General features: G+C 41.9%; 1 protein-coding gene across 5 annotated transcripts in view; it reads left to right on the top strand.

Annotated features, from left to right (window-relative positions):
- Positions 1-13,454, top strand: part of GCLC (glutamate-cysteine ligase catalytic subunit) — a 38,636-nt gene extending 25,182 nt beyond the window's left edge. For 2 of the 5 annotated variants that reach the window (XM_022581546.2, XM_089918907.1), the window contains 10 exons: positions 2,721-2,795; positions 3,268-3,384; positions 4,457-4,595; positions 5,017-5,129; positions 5,609-5,701; positions 5,999-6,103; positions 10,322-10,403; positions 10,480-10,583; positions 10,675-10,795; positions 11,850-13,454. In XM_022581546.2, the coding sequence (XP_022437254.2) occupies positions 2,721-2,795; positions 3,268-3,384; positions 4,457-4,595; positions 5,017-5,129; positions 5,609-5,701; positions 5,999-6,103; positions 10,322-10,403; positions 10,480-10,583; positions 10,675-10,795; positions 11,850-12,061 (1,161 nt within the window). In that variant the 3' untranslated portion in view covers positions 12,062-13,454. The remainder of the gene's footprint in view (positions 1-2,720; positions 2,796-3,267; positions 3,385-4,456; positions 4,596-5,016; positions 5,130-5,608; positions 5,702-5,998; positions 6,104-10,321; positions 10,404-10,479; positions 10,584-10,674; positions 10,796-11,849) is intronic. The other 3 variants (XM_089918905.1, XM_089918906.1, XM_089918908.1) reach the window with 3 other exon arrangements.
- Positions 13,455-21,877: the final 8,423 nt, after the last annotated feature.

The raw sequence follows: 21,877 nt of genomic DNA, 5'->3' as shown, positions 1-21,877 counted from the left end.
TGTGTCCAGCCACCCCACTTTCAATACTCCACTTAAAAGTCTTTAGCACAGATAATGTAAGTATATGGTAAATGAGGCAAATTCCATCAATCACCACAGAAATCTCTGCTTTATCTCTTAAGTGGAACACTAGAAACTACTTATTACAATAAGGCAAAAAAAAATGGTTTCAAAGTTTTTGTTTGTTTGTTTTTTAAGGTTAACGAGCATCTTACTGTACAGAACAAAAAGTACTTCAACTATATTCAAAGTCTTGACTCTTGGTGAGGGACTTTGCAGGAATCATTTAATAAGTTCATGCATATTGTGATAGGCTTCCCCCCGCCCCCCAAGAAAATCCTATGGCTTCAACACTGGGTTCTGGACAAATTTTAGATATTTAGGTTTCTAACATCAATTTTTCATACTTTCTCTTTTTTTTCCCCTCATCAGTTTCCTAGTGACATTGCTTCTCTTCTTTATATCATACTTTAAAAGGATACCAGAATCCAAAACCGTTCATATATTCATATCTTTTTAAGGTGGTAAGAACTCTTTTTTTTCTTCCCCCACTAAAGCCTTTACCACAGTGATGGCTCAATCAGCCCTGGGGTAAAGAAGCTAGTTACTAAATATACTTAGAATAACTAAGTCGTATCACTGTTCTGACTCGGCTGTTGAATTCCAATTGCCAGTTTTCTTAAGCATATTTTTCTAGGGTTGACTTTTTCAGAATTTGCCTGTGAATTGTCTAGTATATACTAGGCCATCTAAGAGAAGCCAATCAAAAACCTGGAAAGAAGAAATGCTTATCATAGGATCTTCTTAAAAACAAAAATAACAGACTCTAAAATAGCTAAGAGTAACTCAAAAAAGGACCTAAATAAACTAAGAGATGTATGTTCAAAAGCATTCAGCAGTCAAAACACTTGGGGGAACATTTAGGTATTCCTGATCTCAATCCATATAAGTTTGGGCTATAGGGTCAGCTTTTCAAGTATCCCACCATTTTATAAAAATAAAACTTATCTTTGCTCCTGCGTTCTCCTTTTTAGCACCCTCTTTCCTTCAAGATACTCTATTCACTTAATAAATATTAAGGACTAAGTGGGTGTTGGACCCTGTCCTACACACTGGGGACAGAGAACCGCAAGGCAGACCCCTGCCCTCCTAGGGCTTACACTTTAGGGGTGGGGTCACAGCAGATAAGCCTGTAAATACTCTGCTCGCCATCTCCCCCACTTCTCATTTAACTCTTACCCACAGACAAGCTGATTTCTGCGTTCCCACCTCCTGGCAGAAACTGCCTTGGTTTGGGCTATTAGTGACCTGTCAGTTCTTCTCAATTTCTGTTTTCACCTTTGACATTCTTGCTCCTTTACACCTGTGACACAGCTCTTCTCCGTGTGTTGAATTAATTTGTAATGGCTGGGTACCTATCATTATGTTTTAATTAAAATACAGCACTGACTTAATAATTCACATAGAAATGGTAGGAAAGTCAGGACACAGTAAATGGTCTGAATCATCGTTTTCTGTAGTCAGTCACCACACTGACGTGAAATGCCATGAATTCAGCGGTTAGACCCTTGAGTCTCCAACAGAAGTCCTCTGCCATTTAAACAAAAGCCAAAACAAAACAAAAAAAAGCAAAGTTGAGACCTGGCTAAAACTACTGGAACTAACAGGTTGCGATTAGAATAGTAAACATTCACTCAGCTGCTAGTTCAACTATTAAGCACTTAAATTATTTACTGCACCAACACAAAATCCAAATGTGCCAACACAACCACAGTTTGCGTTCCCTGCCCCTTCTGCTGCCCCAGCCCTGCAGAGGGCAGCACTGTTTTTTTTTTTTTTTGGTTTCTTTTGGGTAATTGTTTTGAGGGGATTTGCACTAATCAATTACGTGATCTCCTTCTCTGCCTAACTCTTAAGTCCTACTTACCCGTCTTGTGCAAGCTTCCTGGGCAATCTGCCCTTCTTAGTACATCATCTGGGCCTACTCCCCAAATCCTTCTCCAGCTCGGATTTTTCTTCCTGGCCCCAGCCCTGGAGACCAAGCCGCTTACAGGGCTGTTTCGCTCTTCCTTGGCCTCATAAGCCCATTGTGTCCTGGCGCCACTGCTTCCCATCTGTCCGAGGAGCACCCAGGCCAAAACCCAGGTCACTCCTCACTCCTCTGTGCCCACTGGTCACCAGGCCTGCTTTGGCCCTGCTGTGCCTCTTCCCACCAGACTTCCTCAGTTTTTTCCTGGACAGTTGCAGTGTTTTAACTGCCCTCTCTTCCTTCCTCCAGTCCTGCCCCCTTCCGAGCTATCCCCCACTGTGCCACCAGTGAACTCTGAAACCCATCCTTCGCATCTCCAGATCCCCCTTTTGTACCAAAATGTATACAAGCCCACAGATGTGGATGGGCAGCTGTAGAAGGAAACAAGTCAGTGGAAGAGGAAACGCCTGGCTGAACTTCATTGTTAATCTAGGTCTTACTTCTCTTTCCTGACTTCTTAATCTTACTTAACTTTGGAACATGGTTATTTATAGTGGATGTGAACATGATTAAAGCCATTTTCTAGCAAAATTCATCCGAGACAGCTCTTAAAACTCCCGTGTTCAATGTTGTCATCAACGGAATGACCATCACATGCCATGACCAGCCACCTTCCTTCTCAGACTTGGCTCCTTGTGGAGGATGGTACTGATTTTGTGTTGTTGTTTAATAACTTGGGATTCTTAAACAGGTAACGTTCCAAGCCTGCAGCATATCTGAGGCCAGATACCTTTACGATCAGTTGGCCACTATCTGCCCAATTGTCGTAAGTAGAAATCACACCTAATTTTAACTACTTCTTTGTACAAAATAAAGGCTGCACGTGCAAAATTTGCTGACCATGTACTATTTAAGTCCAGTTAAGACTTCATTTAGAACTGAACTAACATGAATAATAAGCAGACTTAGAGCTAATGGATAAGAGTCTAAGCTGTAGAGTTTACCGTTGCCAGTAAGGCATTTTTGTGTTGACGTGTCGAGCTTGAGCGTAGCCGTTTTCCCCCTCCCATCCCGCCTGTCCTCACGGTATAGAGAAGATGATTTGAAAGAATCAGAGGCAAGGACTGGAGTCACTTCTGGTGTAGTTCACCATGAGAAGGCAGGAGCAGTAGATGTAGTAGAAATCTGTAGGGGTTGCATAAACTGATTCTTCCAGACCAGAGGTAACTGCATGAAGCTTTTTTCAGCATGTAAATGACACTTTGAACTTGCAGGTGCTGACTTCTGTTTGTTTTTAGATGGCTTTGAGCGCTGCGTCTCCTTTTTACCGAGGCTATGTGTCAGACATTGATTGTCGCTGGGGCGTGATTTCTGCATCTGTAGATGATAGAACCCGGGAGGAGAGAGGACTGGAGGTGGGAGTGATTTTCCTTAATAGTCTTTTAAGTCCAGCAGGCAAAATGGGGATATTGTCACTGCTTACAGTTTTGAATTTGCCCTTAAATTTTTACCCTGAGTGGGTTAGTCACACATGGGAAGAAGCTGACAGGTTATCAACCTGTCTTTGGCTCCACAATGTGTGTTTGGGGTGAGAATGTAGGAAATGTGATTTGGTTGGCGGGGGGGGCGTTCAAGTTAATTTTCATCATTTGTTGGAGCCAGTACTTGTTTTACCTTCAAAAATTAGTAGTACAATTTTTCTATATTTTGGGAGTCAGTGCTGATGGCTGTTTTTACCAGAAAGCTTTTTGGTGCTACATGAGTGCTTTGTCTGTGGTGCTCTCTGTTGTGGAAAGTGTAATCTGTTGTCAGGTTCTTTGGCCTGTTACAGAGGGTTAGGTTTGCCTAATGAGGTAGGTTTGTGCCTCTTGTTTGCATGTTGAACTGCATCTCTCCAACCAAGACTGTGCATCAGAACCACCTATAGTACCTATAAGTACCCAGGCCCACCCTAGCCCAGTGAGTAAGTATGTCCAGAACTGGGACCTGGACATACATGTTACCAAAGGAGCCCTCACAGGTGATTCTGATGTTCTCGACTGGGCTGCCCTATTGATGCTCTGCTCTTTATGTAATTGTTCATAAGTTGTTGAACATGCCTTCTAAGTAGAAATAAACTTTAAAGCAGAAATCATTTTAATAGCTTTGTTTTACATTATAGTTTTATAGTTTCGCTTTCAACATTGGCATTTTCCTATCTTAATGAGAATGAAGGTGATCCACTTTTAAAAAAAGAAAAAGAAATATATATATATTTAAGTCATGTCAGAAAACAGACTACTTAAATTGTCTCCAGATTTTTTTTTAATATAATTTTTCTAATACTTTTCAGGATTAACTAGCTTTTTTTCGGGATCTCGTGTTCGGGTTGGACAGTTTTATGTAATTACAAATATAGTATATAGGCTTTTAATATAATTATTTGGGGCGTTAGTTTGTTTCCACATCATTTTATATGGCATTCATTTGAATTTTTTTCAATTTTAGCCACTGAAGAACAACCACTATAGGATCAGTAAGTCCCGATATGATTCAATAGACAGTTACTTATCTGAGTGCGGTGAGAAATATAATGACATCGACCTGACGAAACACAAAGAAATCTATGAACAACTGTTGCAGGAAGGTGAGCCTCTGTTCCTTTTGTCTAGATTTGATTGTAAGCCTTTAGTTCTTCAAAGCCCTTTTAAATTCCTTTGCTGACTCCTGGCCTGGCTTCTATTTTTAGTGTGAAGTCTCTTAACTTTTCTCATGAGGCTGCTTGTTCTTAAAGTTTCAAGTTCCAGATACTTGTGAGATCTTGACTTTTAGCAAAAGGAGCTGACTTTGGAGGTCTGTCCCTCGGTCCACAGCTCTGCCCCCACGGGCATTGTGTAAGGAGCGAACACACTCCATAGGATAAAATCCTGGGAGACACGAGAATCCTGCACAGCCCAGCCATTTCCTAAGCTTCTAGATGCCCTTTCTTCAGACTTCCCGAGCTGTCCTGCCGTCTTTCTGGGCATGGAGAACAGCTCTGATGTGAGTGGTGTGACCTCTCTCTGCAGGCATCGATCATCTCCTGGCCCAGCACGTGGCTCATCTCTTCATTAGAGACCCGCTGACTCTGTTTGAAGAGAAAATCCACCTGGACGATGCCAACGAGTCCGACCATTTTGAGGTATCTGCTCCGCTTTGAAGGTGTTTCACTTCACTATCCAGGGTGGAGGCCGTTGTCTGGAGGGGCAAGGAGTTGATGACAGTAGAAGCCTTCTATGACCTCCATGACCCAGTGCAGCAAAGATTTTAAATTGGTTCAAGTACCCTTATTTTATGATTCTTACTCTCCGGTTCTGGATTTTTCATTCAGTATTTTCTCTTATTTTCATAGCGATGAAAAATGCAAATATGCAGCACAGGAAAATAACACGACCGCTTCTTTCAGGACTGCTGTCGTGTCGCCTGACTTCCGTTAAGCACTTGCTGTTTTGTCTCCCTAGCAGGTCACGCTCCACGAAAATCTTAAATTGTACCTTTTTGTATTTGTAAATTGAAGAGTATTTGGTATGGACAGTAAACAGTCTGCTTCACGTATTAAATATCAAATCATCTTAATACCTTACTGGAAAATTGGTTTTATTCTCTGCTTTTTGAATACAGAATATTCAGTCCACAAATTGGCAGACAATGCGATTTAAACCTCCTCCTCCAAACTCCGACATTGGATGGAGAGTGGAATTCCGGCCCATGGAGGTACGCAGCCCGTCGGCAGGAACCGACTTGGACGCACCCGTTCCCAGCCACCTGCCACCCACCCGCACCCTTGTCAGAAGCTCGGGTTACTTGGAAGGCAGCACAGATCACGTGTGTGCGTGTTACACGCAAGTGCAGCAGCTCGGGAGGACTGCTTCTGAGAATAGATTGTGGGCAGAGGCTTCCAGACCCAGGTGGGAGGTTAGGAGATGTTTGGGAAAGACATGACCCTCAGGGGCCTCGCAGGGAGGAGCTGTTTGCACGGTGGGCCCCTAATGTCTCGGGCCCCGTGTCCAGGTTCAGTTGACAGACTTCGAGAACTCCGCGTACGTGGTGTTCGTGGTGCTGCTCACCAGGGTGATCCTTTCCTACAAACTGGACTTTCTCATCCCGCTGTCAAAGGTAAGGACGAGTTTCAGTGTAGGGCTGGGTGTCTGTAGGTTATCATCCATTGCTCATTTATGTATTTTTTTTTTTTTCTTTTTAAACCTAAGTTTATGCTATAGATTTTGGTACCGTTTTGGTGGAGACTCCTGGAAAAAAATGTTAATAGTAGCTCCTTACTCAGCCCATTTGGAAGACATTTAAGGTTGCATTTGAACAATCTCTAGTTTCTAGAGGCTTTTGACTCAAGATGATGGCGGGAGGGATTCCCAAAAATGGGTTTCGTCCTGTCCAGTCCCAGGCCGATCACGATATTAGACTCAGGACGGAGGGACGCGTAACTTCGGTAGTGCAGGGAATGGAACCAAACTGGAGAGGTTTCTGGAGAACATAGTTGGCGCTGCACTACTGGAAAAACAAATCTGAATCAGCCTCAGCCCAACAAAAACCAAGAAGGAGCTCTCCGGAAGCAGTTTCCCGGCAGAGCCTTGGAACAGTTCCAGGCTGTGAGGCAGCAAGGCTGGGGGCCGCGGGGCAGTAGCCAAGTGAGTATAGAGACCTTTGGTTCCTGGCCGGTGGGTCTCTTGGCACAGAGAGTGGCTGGGAAAGGCTGCCGGGCGGAGTGAGGGTCTGCCAGGGCTCAGGGCTGGAGGGAAGAGAAGCAGAGCTGCCCTGTCCCAACACACACACACACCCTGAATGTGGTACAGCCACTGGGGAGATGAACGCACGTAAGGAGGGTTCACGTGAGCTGCCAGTTTATGAAATACACTTGACATGCGTGTAACTTATAGTCAGTTCCTCCGTATCTGAGAATTCAACCAGCAGCAGATCATGGAATACTGTAGTATTTACTGCTGGAAAAATCCTCATATAGGTGGACCCACATTGTTCTGCGGTCAGATATAGATGTCTGAAAGTCAGTATAAAATTGAAAACTTTTAAAGAGAAGAGCCCATGGGCCTGCAGAGTATATTATCCTCAGTGAAATACAGTTAATTTTTTTTTTTTTTTTTTTTGGCCGTGTAGCATGTGGGATCTTACTTGCCTGACCAGGGATCAAACCCGCACCCCCTGCAGTGGAAGTCCAGAGTCTTAACCCCTGGACTGCCAGGGAAGTCCCAAAACACAGTTAATTTAGAAACTGGAAGGAATTTTAAGATAAATTCTCATTAGTGCCCTCGAAGAAATTCTAGAGAAAGGTCACATCTTAAATAAACAAGCCCTGTGGACCAAAGAACATTTGGAAAGTAAGAGTTCTCAGAAACAAGGGATGTGGTAGCCACACTCAGTATGCTTACCAGTAAGCAGGTGTGGTTGAAGATCAAAGTCTGTGATTTAGGGGAACCAAACTGAGATTCATCCCAGCAGGATGGCAAAGAAACAGAGATTATGGGAAAAAGGATGAGAGGATTTCTCTGGAAAGTTCAGGGTTTGTATCAAAATTTAGAAGAAGAGAACAGTCTATACGAAAGAGATGTGAGATACAATAAAGAAAATAAAGAAATAGAATTTCCCCTGAGTGAGAGTCCACTGAGGATGAGACAGAATTATTCAAAGAAGAACCCAAGTCTAGGAATTTCTGAATCTCAAAGAGAAGATCAGTTGTCCAGACAGGAGAGGAAATTAGGATACCTAAACTTCCGGCCAAGAGGGAGAAGAAAATCAATTGATATCATTTCTCATCTACAACATTAAACGCTAGAAGAGATGGCGAGAGGTCTACAGAATCCGAAGGGTAAAGAATTAGAACCATGCCAGCCAAACTAGTCTTTAAATTGCAAGTGATTCTAACAAAAAAGATCAAGTTAGGGCTAAATTAAGCCAGAAATCTTATCTAGCAAGGGGATAGTGGAAGGAGGGGAATGGTAGATACTTCTTAATGCTTGACATTTGGAGAGAGAATTTCAAAACTACTTGTCTAAAAGTAAGAAAGACCACTAATAGTATAGAAATAGGATTTGTCGCCTCTAATCTCCTAGCTAAAGAGGTGGGAAACAAGCAAAGCTTCCTGGTGCCACAAAAGTGGGTCTGGGGCCATGGGCGTGATAAGACATTATGGTCCAGGCAACATACAGTGGTAAAATAAGATGAAAACAAATTTGAATAGACTAAATTCTCCTATTCAAAAGCTAAAACGGGTGATATAAAATAGCAGTGTAATGGTACATGTTGTTTGCATAAGATATACTTAAAACAAGGACAGATGTTGACAGGAAAGAGCTCCATATATGACCTTTTAACAATTCAGGAAGGGCAAAGTCTTAACAGACAAAATGTGAGAAGGTCTTAAATGAGATACAGGGAACAATTTTATATACTCTTTTCAAGATAACATTAGAGCCATTTTCTTTTTTTTAACATAAAGTGTAGCAAACATTTCTCAGCAGCGTAAGAAGAATTTAAAGGCACTGTAGTACGGTGGGTAAGATGTGGCTTCCAGGTGAGCACTCAATTCATGAATCACTTGCACTACTTACTACCTTTTTCACCGGGACAAGTTAGTTGTCCTCTCAGTGCCCCAGTTCGCAGGTGTAGAACAGAGACACATGGGCTGTCGTAAGGCCATGTGGGGTTCGTGGGGTAAGTCACTTAGCACAGTTTCTGGCGTGTTACTCAGTAACTGACAGGCCATATAATCAAAGGATGAGAAAGGCCACAGGGGAATTAAATGACACAGTTAATAAGCTTGGTTGTGTCGCCTGATCACAAATCTTATACCATGGCACACCTTTTTTAAATGCCCTGAGGAAGAATAACAAAAACTAATTAAGGAAAATTTTCACTTCTCAGAAGTGGACACTGTATAGGATACATTCCCACCAAAGTTGAACAAGAAAATGTTCAGGAAACATTTAACTATTGGAAATTTTAAATCGTTTTCCTAGTAGGTTCTAGATTAAGCCAAAACTAGAATTATAGATGCAAACTAGTATATATAGAATGGGTAAACAGCAAGGTCCTACTGTATAGCACAGGGAACTATATTCAGTATCCTGGGATAAACTAGAATGGAAAAGAATACATATGTGTATAAGGAAGTCACTGCTGTACAGCACAAATTAACACAATATTGTAAATCAACTATACTTCAATAAAATTTTTTTTAAAAAACTAGAATTATAGATTGTTTAGGAAAATGATGCCAGCAAAGATAATTTCTAAGGGAAAATCACAGCTTTAAGTACTATAAACAGAAATATTAAAAATAAACCTAAGTAATTAAATAAGAATCTAAAGAGCTGTAGTAAAATTACAGCTTTTTAAAAGGAATTCATAAAAGCAGAAATTAAAACTGATGATCTTTGTGAGTTTTTGTCGAGACTAAGAAAAATACAAACGTTATTAGAAATGAAGCCAGATGTTCCTAGCCATGATAGAATTTTAGATTGCTTGAATATGTTCCTGTATCTAGATTAATCCGAAGGTCATATGTGCCTTAAAACAAACAAAATAATGATAGGAATTGATCAGTGTGAGGGGGCAAAGCTAAGTAATCAAAGACTCTGTACTGACCATCCCTCTTCAACATGACCTCTGACTTGTGTCTGTTTTGTATATGGAGAGTCCCCTAAGATTTCATTATAGAAATAAGGGACTACTACTAAAAAGTTTTAAAAGCTCTACTTTGAGGGTCTTAAAAGGTCATTGGAGAAATGGAGAATTCACAAATAGGGGTTGGGGCCTCCTGAGGGAGTGGGCACGGCAGAGCCGCAGGTGGGCAGGCAGCATCGGTGACCTACCCTGGGAGGGGTCACCTTATTCCAGATCCCACAGCCCGCCTATGAGGCAGCAAAGCCCCAGAGGTGGGGAGGGCACAGCCCTCAACTCCACGTGGCAGGAGAGGCAGGAGCGTGAGTCTGGGCTGTGAGGAGGGACCAGCCCCCTGACCTCCCAATGCCATAGATTCATCCCAGGGTGTCTCAAGGGACCTCGAGATGTGGGCAGCCTACATGAGTGTAAGTTTCACATTGATTTTTAAGGTAAGCTTCTCTTAGAATTGCCCCATTGTTATTAAAAAGCACATCCCAGCAGTCTGGGGTTGAGGGACACAGCCCCACATGACAGTGCAAAGTCTTATCTGGCCGCCAGCAAGCGCTGGCTGTGGCAGGCTTCTTCCCAGATGGGTCCAGACCGCGAGGTGAGCGAGGCACCACAGCCCCCAAATGCGCCGGAGCGGGAGTGCCCTGACTTTGGCAACGTTCTCACTTGGCTGCGATGGTTTTCCTCCTTCAGGTTGATGAGAACATGAAAGTAGCACAGAAGCGAGATGCCGTCCTGCAGGGATTGTTTTATTTCAGAAAAGATATTTGCAAAGGTACTGCCTTCTCTTGCATTTTTGGGGTCCCTGTAGGCCACACGGGCCGCTAACACCCTCTGCGCCCCTCTGGCAGGTGGCAACGCCATGGTGGACGGCCGCAGCAAGACCACGGGCAGCATCGAGCCAGCAGCCGAGGAGTACGCACTCATGACCATCGACACCATCATCAACGGCAAGGTAGGGCCCGCGCCCCAGCTACCCCGCCCCTCCCCCCACCCCACCCCCCGCCCCCGGGGAGTCGGCTGACAGCGCACCCCGCTTCTTGCAGGAAGGCATGTTCCCCGGGCTGATCCCCATCCTGAACTCTTACTTGGAAAACATGGAGGTGGACGTGGACACCAGATGCAGTATTCTGAACTACCTGAAGCTGATTAAGAAGAGAGCATCCGGTATGGCATTCTGCACTTTGCTTTTTTAAAAATCTTTTAACGTAGGCAGAACCTCACAATCTTACAATATTCAGTTTTTAAAGCAGTCTTTTATTAAAGTATACGGTATCCTAAATCAATGAACTTTTCCACGTTGTACCATCTCGGCGGTTGGATGCACCTTGTAATCTTTGACAGTCACAGTTTGATTAGCAGTGCTTTTTTTCTTACTGGTTCATACAATAACGCTGCATCTTTAAGCCGATGGCCTCTTAGGCAACGAAATACAGTATCTGGATTGCCTGTTCGACATTTATGCCCGACTGTGTGTGTCGTGAGGCACCCTGGGCTCTTGGCACAGTGAGTCTAAAGCCAGTCCTCAGGTTAACTAATAGCACAGCTAAGACGGTGGCCGTCCAGCCTGCCTCCCTACAGGGGTGCCCTGGAACCCCACTTTCTCAGCTTTGAGATCATGGTGAGTGGGGAGCTGTCAGCCGTGGCTAAGAGGAGAGTAGCAGTGGCATCTGTATTTTGCTCGAGGCTTCTGTAAAATTTCCAGGCCCACAAAGGATATACCCCACCCCCCAAACGCTGTATCTGCCAGTTTCTGTCTTCATGCATCTACTTCTCATTATTCTCTCCGCCTCTTTGATCAGATGGCTCTGGGGAACTCGGGGGCGCTCCTGTCCCGGGGCAGTCTCTTGACACCGGCACGGGCAGGACTTGGCCAGATGGGAGAGCTCGGGCTCTAGTCCGCACACATCGGCTCCCGTGTCTTAGAGCCGACAGCATCACCATGTGGGTGGCATCTAACAGGTCCCATAGCAGTGGGAGGTGTGTGTCCTCACTGCCTGCCTACAACGTGAAACCCTCCCCAGGAGGGATTCTTCAACATTACAGCCACGCGATACAGCTCGTTCCTGGCCCCTGCCACGTGGCTACACCAGAAGGCCACACTGATTCTTCTTCAGGATTGTATTTGTGGGCCAATAAATGTCAACTTACGAAAGAAGAAGACCAAACAAACAAAAAAAAACCACTAAGTTGTTAAAAAAAAAAAAAATTTTTTTTTCAGGAGAATTAATGACAGTTGCCAGATGGATGAGGGAGTTCATCGCAAACCATCCAGACTACAAGCAAGACAGTGTAATAACTGACGAGATGAACTATAGCCTTCTTTTAAAGTGTAACCAAATCGCAAATGAATTATGTGAATGCCCAGAGTTACTTGGACCAGCATTTAGGAAAGTAAAGTACAGTGGAAGTAAAACTGACTCTTCCAACTAGGCGTCCTGCAGAAGGAGAAATGCTTCACCGTGTTAGTGAAGGACTGACCGCAGGATCAGCCCGTGTGCATGGTGTGAGGACCAGATAATAGCACTGCACTGTTTCTTGAGCTGCTCGGCAGAAGTGGGTTTAGGCAAATCTAGAGTTTATACAGTGTACATGTACATAGTAAAGTATTTTTATGATTAACAATGTATTTTAATAACACTGTATCTAAAGTCATTTGTGAGCTGGCTTGTACATTTTTCAGTTCTGACTCTGGAGCAACTACTGTGGAAACGGTTTTGTAAATGTAACTTACTGATAACTATACCATATCTGCATTCCAGAGTTTAAAATGTTTACTATAAATTTTTGGGTTTTTTTAAAAGACTTTACCTGGACCTGATTCACTGAAATCTATCACTTCACCTTGAAAACAGTTTGTCCTGCGAATTTTCTTTGAGTCATCTCCTTTGGCATATACCTGAAATCACTATTGAATCCACCAAAGTGCTTTGAGGGGAAGCTTAGATTTCCGGCACCTTACCTATGACGATTCTTTTGTAGTTGGAATAGCTAACCCCTCGGTAACCCTGTCCCAAGCTTTTCCCACTAAACAGAACCCACTGAACTGACAGTACTTTCTGTCTACGTTTGCTAATTTTGGCATCAAGTTTGAAGACAACTCTGGAGAAAGACTCTGAGTTCACGTGTAGTGATTATTGGGGGTAATTTTTTTATGGAAAAAGGGGAGAATCGTTTTTCTTCCTGTGCATACCAAGAGTAATGTCAAAAATGCCGCCACCTCTTCTGTTGTGGTCACCTGTTTATTCTGGTTGCGGCTGTCTACTTAAATTTTCAGATCAAACGCAGCTGCTGAAGTTTTTGTTTTGCTACTTTTTCTCTAGTTTCCAGTAAGCATATTACAGACATTCTTCTAAAAGCCATTCATTCTAGATTTTACCTGGGGATTATTCTACATACAACTTACCTTCTCTGTGAAACTCATAAATTAATCATGATATGCACTAAGTTTTGTGAATCAGGACCCTAAATGTTTAATTGTAAATAATTTAAGTTTCACAGAGTTGTCAGAGCTTTTTGTTGAAGTTTTTTTCCCCCAATTAGTTAAAAGTCTTAAAACTGCTTCTGAAAAAACTATGTATAGCAGATTATGCAAACTTCACAGGCGTAAATATCTAAACTGTCATGCTAATTTTAAGAAATTGCCATAAAGCTTCAGCTAAACCTGTTTGTGTATAGATACTAGGGTTTGTGCTATATCTCATACATGCATTTTGGAGGATTAAAGAACACCTGTTTTTCCTTTGCAATCTGCTTGTGTAAATTCAGTTTGTAAAAAGGCAGTAAAGTGTTTGTGGTATGAGGAAATAAAAGAATGGAATTGGCATTGTGAAAACTCTTGAATGTGTGAGTTGTACAACTAAACGGATGGTGGTGAGGGTGGTTTTTTTTTAATTAGCCCAGATATGCCAGGAAATAATTTCTTCATCATGATCCTCAGCTCCTTCGAGAAAGACTCACAGTGATGAAAACAGATGCCTCACCTCCCTAGTAGCTGTCAACCCCTGTGGGGAGAGGAGAAATGACCACTGGAAGTGAATTTTTCTTTTACTCCAAACTGTCGCTGTGCCAAGTCAATGGTCACATGGTGAGTTACAGGTAAATCGGGCTGTGTGCGCACTGGGGTGCTGTCCCGCTCAGACTGGCTCAGCGGGCCCTGCAGAGAGCTGTTTCCAACCCATGTCTTTGGACTCACATCCCTCTCCTACCCCCAACCCCTAGTTCATCTTGTCCACCCACTTTTCTCAGCTTCATCTGCTTGTCTACTTTTATCTGAACGATCCTAGGGCAGGGCCATTGTCAAACTAACCTGCATACATGTCTCTTACTGAAGTGCACCTCTGGCTCTGTGGGCCTGACATGGGGGCCCACGTTCCTGCATTTCTAAGAGGCCCCCAGGTAATGCTGACGCTGCTGGTGTGTGGGCCACGTCAAGTAACAAGGACTTAGATCACTTCTGTACCTCAGACACAAATCAATTCTAAGTCTCAAATGACACTGGTCTTCAATTCGAATGTGTGTTTATCTGAAAACCAAATAACGGCACCCTATCTATATCCAAGACAGAAAGTACCACCTTTCATAAGCTTTCCTGCCGGAACTCAGCTGAGGGTTCAGGGCTTTGGGAACAGAACGATGAACACTGAGATAAGCAAAGAGGGCCTTTTCCTTGGTGGAAATAGCTGCGGCTGATCCCGGACCCTCACTTAGAACACAACTGGCCCTAACTTAACCCATCCAGTCTCCTGGATTAACAAGCGGTTTCCTCCTGGTCCCAGGCTGCCTCTACCCCTGCCACCGGCTCCTCCCTGAGGCTGTTTGTGAGCCTTCTGTCCCTCAGTGGAGGGAGCTGGCCTTAGCCGCCGCCTTCTAAACCACCTACACAAAAGTAACAAGAGTGGAAAGTGTGGAAACCCAGGATGTGGTGAGAGGCCATGTCTCAGGAGGTTTCTCGGGGATCTTGCAGAAGAAAATGTGACAGTATCCTTCAAGCAGCTGGTGGTGTCTGACGTGGGGGAAGGGACGTGCGATGTGTGCCTGGGATGCCTGGGCGTCAAGGCTTTCGGCTAGGAAGAGGCCCCTTTCAGAACTGTACATAGGCTGCTTCACTGCAAGGTTCTTGGGGCTGCTGCTAATGAATTTGCCATTTAGGTTAAGGCTCCCCCTGGCTCTCCCTGAAGATAAGCCACTGAGATCTACCAGCTGCTCTCTCCTCTCCATTATGCTTTTGTGTAAATATTTAACATTCCCTGTAAAAACTTCGGAACATACATGCCAAGTGATATTTAGGAAAGTGTAAATTGGAAGGGAACTCATGAGGTCTGGACAGGACGTGAGGAGGCCTTGGTGGGTGACCTTGGCTGGGAAAGATACACTCCTCCGACTATTTGCATTTTCTTGGTAAGTGGTGGCTGAAATTGGCTGGGAAGTCCCTAAAGCCCCTTTCATTCTTAACATTTTATGAAATGAAACATTATAAAGTTAAGTATGGAAGATGCATTAAGAGTAATGGTGCCTCCAGCTTTGATTTCAAACCATATTAAAAAGCTGTGGTAATCAAATCCGTACGGAATTTGGAAGAACAGATCAATGGAACAGAATAGAGAGCCCAGAAATAAACTCACATATGCTTGGTCAATTAATTTACAACAAAAGAGCCAATATACAGTGGGGAAAGGACAGTCTCTTCAATATATGGTGTTGGGAAAACTGGACAACCACATGCAAAAGAATGAAATTAGACTACTATCAATATTCACATCGTACACAAAAATTAACTCAAAATGGGTTAAAGACTTGAATGTAAGACCTGAAACCATAGCCTCCTAGAAGACAACATAGGTGTTAAGTTTCTTGACATAGGTCTTGATGAGGATTTTTTGAATCTGACACCAAAAGCAACAAAAGTAAAAATAAACAAGTGGGACTACATCAAACTACAAAAATTCCTTCGCAGCCTTCAGAAAATGAAAAAACCTACTGAATGGGAGGAAATATTTGCAAATCATGTATCTGATAAAGGGGTTAATATCCAAAATATATACAAAAATTCATACAACTCAATAGTAAAAAAAAAAAAATCCCATTATGGGCACAGGACATTTTCCATGGGCTTCCCATTTTATTTACTCCAACGCTACCCTGAAAGATGCCCTGGGTACCCCGTCCTCATCAGTACCTTCCTCCTAGAACCCAAGGCATTCGGCCTGATCATCTGCAGCCTCATTCTTTAAAAAAAAGTCCCATGACGTCATCCTCCCACCCCGCCCCCACCAGCTGCCCCCTTGCTCCCGGGGTCCAGAGGAACAGGAAGCCAGGGTCACGGAGTGGCTGGTGGGCAGGCTGCATCCACCATTGGCCCCACCAAAGAGCCGAGTAGGCTCCAGTGCTGGGTCAACTCAGGCCAAACAACCAACAGGGAGGAAACCCAGCCCCACCCATCATCAGACAAGCAGATTAAAGTTTTACTGGGCTGTGCCCACCAGAGCAACATGCAGCTCTACCCACCACCAGTCCCTCCCATCAGGAAGCTTGCACAAGACTCTTAGATTGCCTCATCCACCAGAGGGCAGACAGCAGAAGCAAGAAGAACTACAATTCTGCAGCCTGTGAAAGGAAAACCACATTCACAGAAAGATAGACAAAATGAAAATGCAGAGGACTTTGTACCCAATGAAGGAACAAGATTTAAAAAAAACCCAGAAAAACAACAAAATGAAGTGGAGATAGGCAACCTTCCAGAAAAAGAATTCAGAATAATGATAGTGAAGATGATCCAGAACCTCAGAAAAAGAATGGAGGCAAAGATCGAGAAGATGCAAGAAATGTTTAATAAAGACCCAGAAGAATTAAAGAACAAACAAACAGAGATGAACAATACAATAACTGAAATGAAAACTACACTAGAAGGAATCAATAGCAGAATAACTGAAGCAGAAGAACGGATAAGTGACCTGGAAGACAGAATGGTGGAATTCACTGCTGTGTAACAGAATAAAGAAAAAAGAATGAAAAGAAATGAAGACAGCCTAAGAGACCTCTGGGACAATATTAAACGCAACAACATTTGCATTAAAGGGGTCCCGGAAGGAGAAGAGAGACAGAAAGGACCCGAGAAAATATTTGAAGAGATTATAGTTGAAAACTTCCCTAACATGGGAAAGGAAATAGCCACCCAAGTCCAGGAAGCACAGAGAGTCCCAGGCAGGATAAACCCAAGGAGAAACATGCCAAGACACATAGTAATCAGATTGGCAAAAATTAAAGACAAAGAAAAATTATTGAAAGCATCAAGGGAAAAACAACATACAAGGGAACTCCCATAAAGTTAACAGCTGATTTCCCAGCAGAAACTCTACAAGCCAGAACGGAGTGGCACAATATATTTAAGTGATGAAAGGGAAGAACCTACAACCAAGATTACTGTACCTGGCAAGGATCTCATTCAGATTCGATGGGGAAATCAAAAGCTTTACAGACAAGCGAAAGCTAAGAGAATTCAGCACCACCAAACCAGCTCTATAACAAATGCTAAAGGAGCTTCTCTAAGTGGGAAACACAAGAGAAGAAAAGGACCAACGAAAACAAACCCAAAACAATTAACAAAATGGTTATAGGAACATACGTATCGATAATTACCTTAAATGTGAATGGATTAAATGCTCCAACCAAAAGACACAGGCTGGCTGAATGGATACAAAAACGAGCCCCATATATATGCTGTCTACAAGAGACCCAGTTCAGACCTAGGGACACATACAGACTGAAAGTGAGGGAATGGAAAAAGATATTCCATGCAAATGGAAATCAAAAGAAAGCTGGAGTAGCAATACTCATATCAGATAAAATAGACTTTAAAATAAAGAATGTTACAAGAGACAAGGAAGGACACTACATAATGATCAAGGGATCAATCCGAGAAGATATAACAATTACAAATATATATGCACCCAACATAGGAGCACCTCAATACATAAGGCAATGGCTAACAGCTATAAAAGAGGAAATCGACAGTAACACAATAATACTGGGGGGCTTACACCTCAGTTACACCAATGGACAGATCATCCAAAATGAAAATAAATAAGGAAACAGAAGCTTTAAATGACACAATAGACCAGATAGATTTAATTGATATTTATAGGACATTCCATCCAAAAACAGCAGATTACACTTTCTTCTCAAGTGCGCACGGAACATTCTCCAGGATAGATCACATCTTGGGTCACAAATCAAGCCTCGGTAAATTTAAGAAAATTGAAATCATATCAAGCATCTTCTCCGACCACAATGCTATGAGATTAGAAATGAATCACAGGGGAAAAAAAGTAAAAAACACAAACACATGGAGGCTAAACAATACGTTACTAAATAGCCAAGAGATCACTGAAGAAATCAAAGAGGAAATCAAAAAATACCTAGAGACAAATGACAATGAAAACACGACGATCCAAAACCTATGGGATGCAGCTAAATCAGTTCTAAGAGGGAAGTTTATAGCTATACAAGCCTACCTCAAGAAACAAGAAAAATCTCAAATAAACAATGTAACCTTACACCTAAAGGAACTAGACGAAGAAGAACAAACAAAACCCAAAGTTAGCAGAAGGAAAGAAATAAAAAAGATCAGAGCAGAAATAAATGAAATAGAAACAAAGAAAACAATAGCATGTCAATAAAACTAAAAGCTGATTGTTTGAGAAGATAAAATTGATAAACCATTAGCCAGACTCATGAAGAAAAAGAGGGAGAGGACTCAAATCAATAAAATTAGAAATGAAAAAGGAGAAGTTACAACAGACACGGCAGAAATACAAAGCATCCTAAGAGACTACTACAAGCAACTCTATGCCAGTAAAATGGACAACCTGGAAGAAATGGACAAATTCTTAAAAAGGTATAACCTTCCAAGACTGAACCAGGAAGAAATAGAAAATATGAACAATAGGGAGGGTGGGAGGGAGGGAGACACAAGAGGGAAGAGATACAGGAACATATGTATACGTATAACTGATTCACTTTGTTATAAAGCAGAAGCTAACACACCATTGTAAAGCAATTATACCCCAATAAAGATGTTTAAAAAAAAGAAAGAAAATATGAACAGACCAATCACAAGTAATGAAATTGAAACTGTGATTAAAAATCTTCCAACAAACAAAAGTCCAGGACCAGATGGCTTCACAGGTGAATTCTATCAGATATTTAGAGAAGAGCTAACACCCATCCTTCTCAAACTCTTCCAAAAAATTGCAGAGGAAGAAACACTCCCAAACTCATTCTATGAGGCCACCATCACCCTGATACCTAAACCAGACAAAGATACTACAAAAAAAAGAAAATTACAGACCAATATCACTCATGAATATACATGCAAAAATCCTCAACAAACTAGTAGCAAACAGAATCCAACAACACATTAAAGGGATCATACACCATGATCAAGTGGGGTTTATCCAAGGGATGCAAGGATTCTCCAGTATATGCAAATCAATCAATGTGATACACCATATTAACAAATTGAAGAATAAAAACCACATGATCATCTCAATAGATGCAGAAAAAGATTTTGACAAAATTCAACACCCATTTATGATAAAAACCCTCCAGAAAGTGGGCATAGAGGGAACCTACCTCAACATAATAAAGGCCATATATGACAAACCCACAGCCAACATCATTCTCAATGGTGAGAAACTGAATGCATTTCCTCTAAGATTAAGAACAAGACAAGGATGTCCACTCTCACCACTATTATTCAACATAATTTTGGAAGTCCTAGCCACGGCAATCAGAGAAGAGAAAGAAGTAAAAGGAATACAAATTGGAAAAGAAGAAGTGAAACTGTCACTGTTTGCAGACGACATGATACTATACATAGGGAATCCTAAAAATGCCACCAGAAAACTACTAGAGCTAATCAATGAATTTGGTAAAGTTGCAGGATACAAAATTAATGCACAGAGATCTCTTGCATTCCTATACACTAACAACGAAAGATCAGAAAGAGAAATTAAGGAAACAATCCCATTCACCACTGCAACAAAAAGAATCAAATACCTAGGAATAAACCTACCAAAAGAGTAAAAGACATGTACTCAGAAAACAATAAGACACTGATGAAAGAAATCAAACATGGCACAAACAGATGGAGAGAGATACACCATGTTCTTGGACTGGAAGAATCAGTATTGTGAAAATGACTATACTACCCAAAGCAATCTACAGATTCAATGCAATCCCTGTCAAATTACCAATGGCACTTTTTACAGAACTAGAACAAAAAATCTTAAAATTTGTATGAAGACACAAAAGACCCCGAATAGCCAAAGCAATATTGAGGGAAAAAAAAACAGAGCTGGAGGAATCAGACTCCCTGACTTCAGACTATACTACAAAGCTACAGTAATCAAGACAATATGGTACTGGCACAAAACCAGAAATATAGATCACTGGTACAGGATAGAAAGCCCAGAGATAAACCCACGCACCTATGGTCAACTAAGCTATGACAAAGGAGGCAAGGATATACAATGCAGAAAAGACAATCTCTTCAATAAGTGGTGTTGGGAAAACTGGACAGTTACATGTAAAAGAATGAAATCAGAACACTCCCTAACACCATACACAAAAATAAGCTCAAACTGGATTAGAGACCTAAAGGTAAGACCAGACACTATAAAACTCTTAGAGGAAAACATAGGAAGAACACTCTTTGACATAAATCACAGCAAGATATTTTTTGATCCACTTCCTAGAGTAATGGAAATAAAAACAAAATAAACAAGTGGGACCTAATGAAACTTTTGCAAAGCAAAGGAAACTACAGTCAAGACGAAAAGACAACCCTCAAAATGGGAGAATATATTTGCAAATGAATTAACGGACAAAGGATTAATCTCCAAAATATATAAACAGCTCATGCAGCTCAATATTAAGAAAACAAACAACCCAATCAAAAACTGGACAGAAGACATAAATAGACATTTCTCCAAAGAAGACATACAGATGGCCAAGAAGCACATGAAAAGCTGCTTGACATCACTAATCATTAGAGAAATGCAAATCAAAACTACAATGAGGTATCACCTCACACCAGTTAGAATGGGCATCATCAGAAAATCTACAAACAACAAATGCTGGAGAGGGTGTGGAGAAAAGGGATCCCTCTTGCACTGTTGGTGGGAATGTAAATTGATACAGCCACTATGGAGAACAGTATGGAGGTTCCTTAAAAAACTAAAAATAGAATTACCATATGACCCAGCAATCCCATTACTGGGTGTATACCCAGAGGAAACCATAATTCAAAAAGAAACATGCACCCCAATATTCGTTGCAGCACTGTTTACAAGAGCTAGGTCATGGAAGCAACCTAAATGCCCATCGACAGACAAATGGATAAAGAAGATGTGGTACATATATACAATGGAATATTACTCAGCCATAAAAGGGAACGAAATTGGGTCATTTGTAGAGACGTGGATGGATCTAGAGACTGTCACACAGAGTGAAGTAAGTCAGAAAGAGAAAAACAAATATCGTATATTAACGCATATATGTGGAACCTAGAAAAATGGTACAGATGAGCAGGTTTGCAGGGCTAAAATAGAGTCACATATGTAGAGAACAAACGTATGAACACCAAGGGGGGAAACTGATGGTGGGGGGTGGTGATGGTGGGATGAATTGGGAGATTGGGGTTGACATATATACACTAATATGTATAAAATAGATAACTAGTAAGAACCTGCTGTATAAAAAATAAATGAAATAAAATTAAAATTTTTTTAAAAGAGAAAGAAAGGGAAATATCCCCAATTAAATGAGGAAGTCAAAAAGGGAACTAGGAGGAATGGATTGATCACTTTTTCACATAAAATATTAATTATTCTAAAGCAGAGTTGCTGTGCCAAAGGCTGATTTGAGTCCTTTATCAATCTCTCAGCCCCCTGTAGAATGTGATTTGGACATTGACCCTATTACATTGTTAGTTACATGCCCTACAAATGTACCTTCAAGAACCTCCATTCCACATGGAGGGTCTTGTAGAATGTGATTTGGACATTGACCCTATTACATTGTTATTTACAAGCTCTACAAAGGTACCTTCAAGACCCTCCATTCCACAAGGATTGCCCCCGATAAGCCGCTTTCTCTATGTGTATCCTGGAGGTCCCACTAAACTCAGTGACAGTATCTGGAGACAATCCTGAAAAATTTGGGTGACCATCGCTGACCAGCACAGAG

Source organism: Delphinapterus leucas, chromosome 10, assembly GCF_059928025.1.
Source record: "Delphinapterus leucas isolate spDelLeu-1000000601 "Yukka" chromosome 10, BTC_Dleu_Yukka2, whole genome shotgun sequence".
NCBI classification, from domain to species: domain Eukaryota; kingdom Metazoa; phylum Chordata; class Mammalia; order Artiodactyla; family Monodontidae; genus Delphinapterus; species Delphinapterus leucas.
This window is presented reverse-complemented; position numbering and strand designations above follow the sequence as displayed.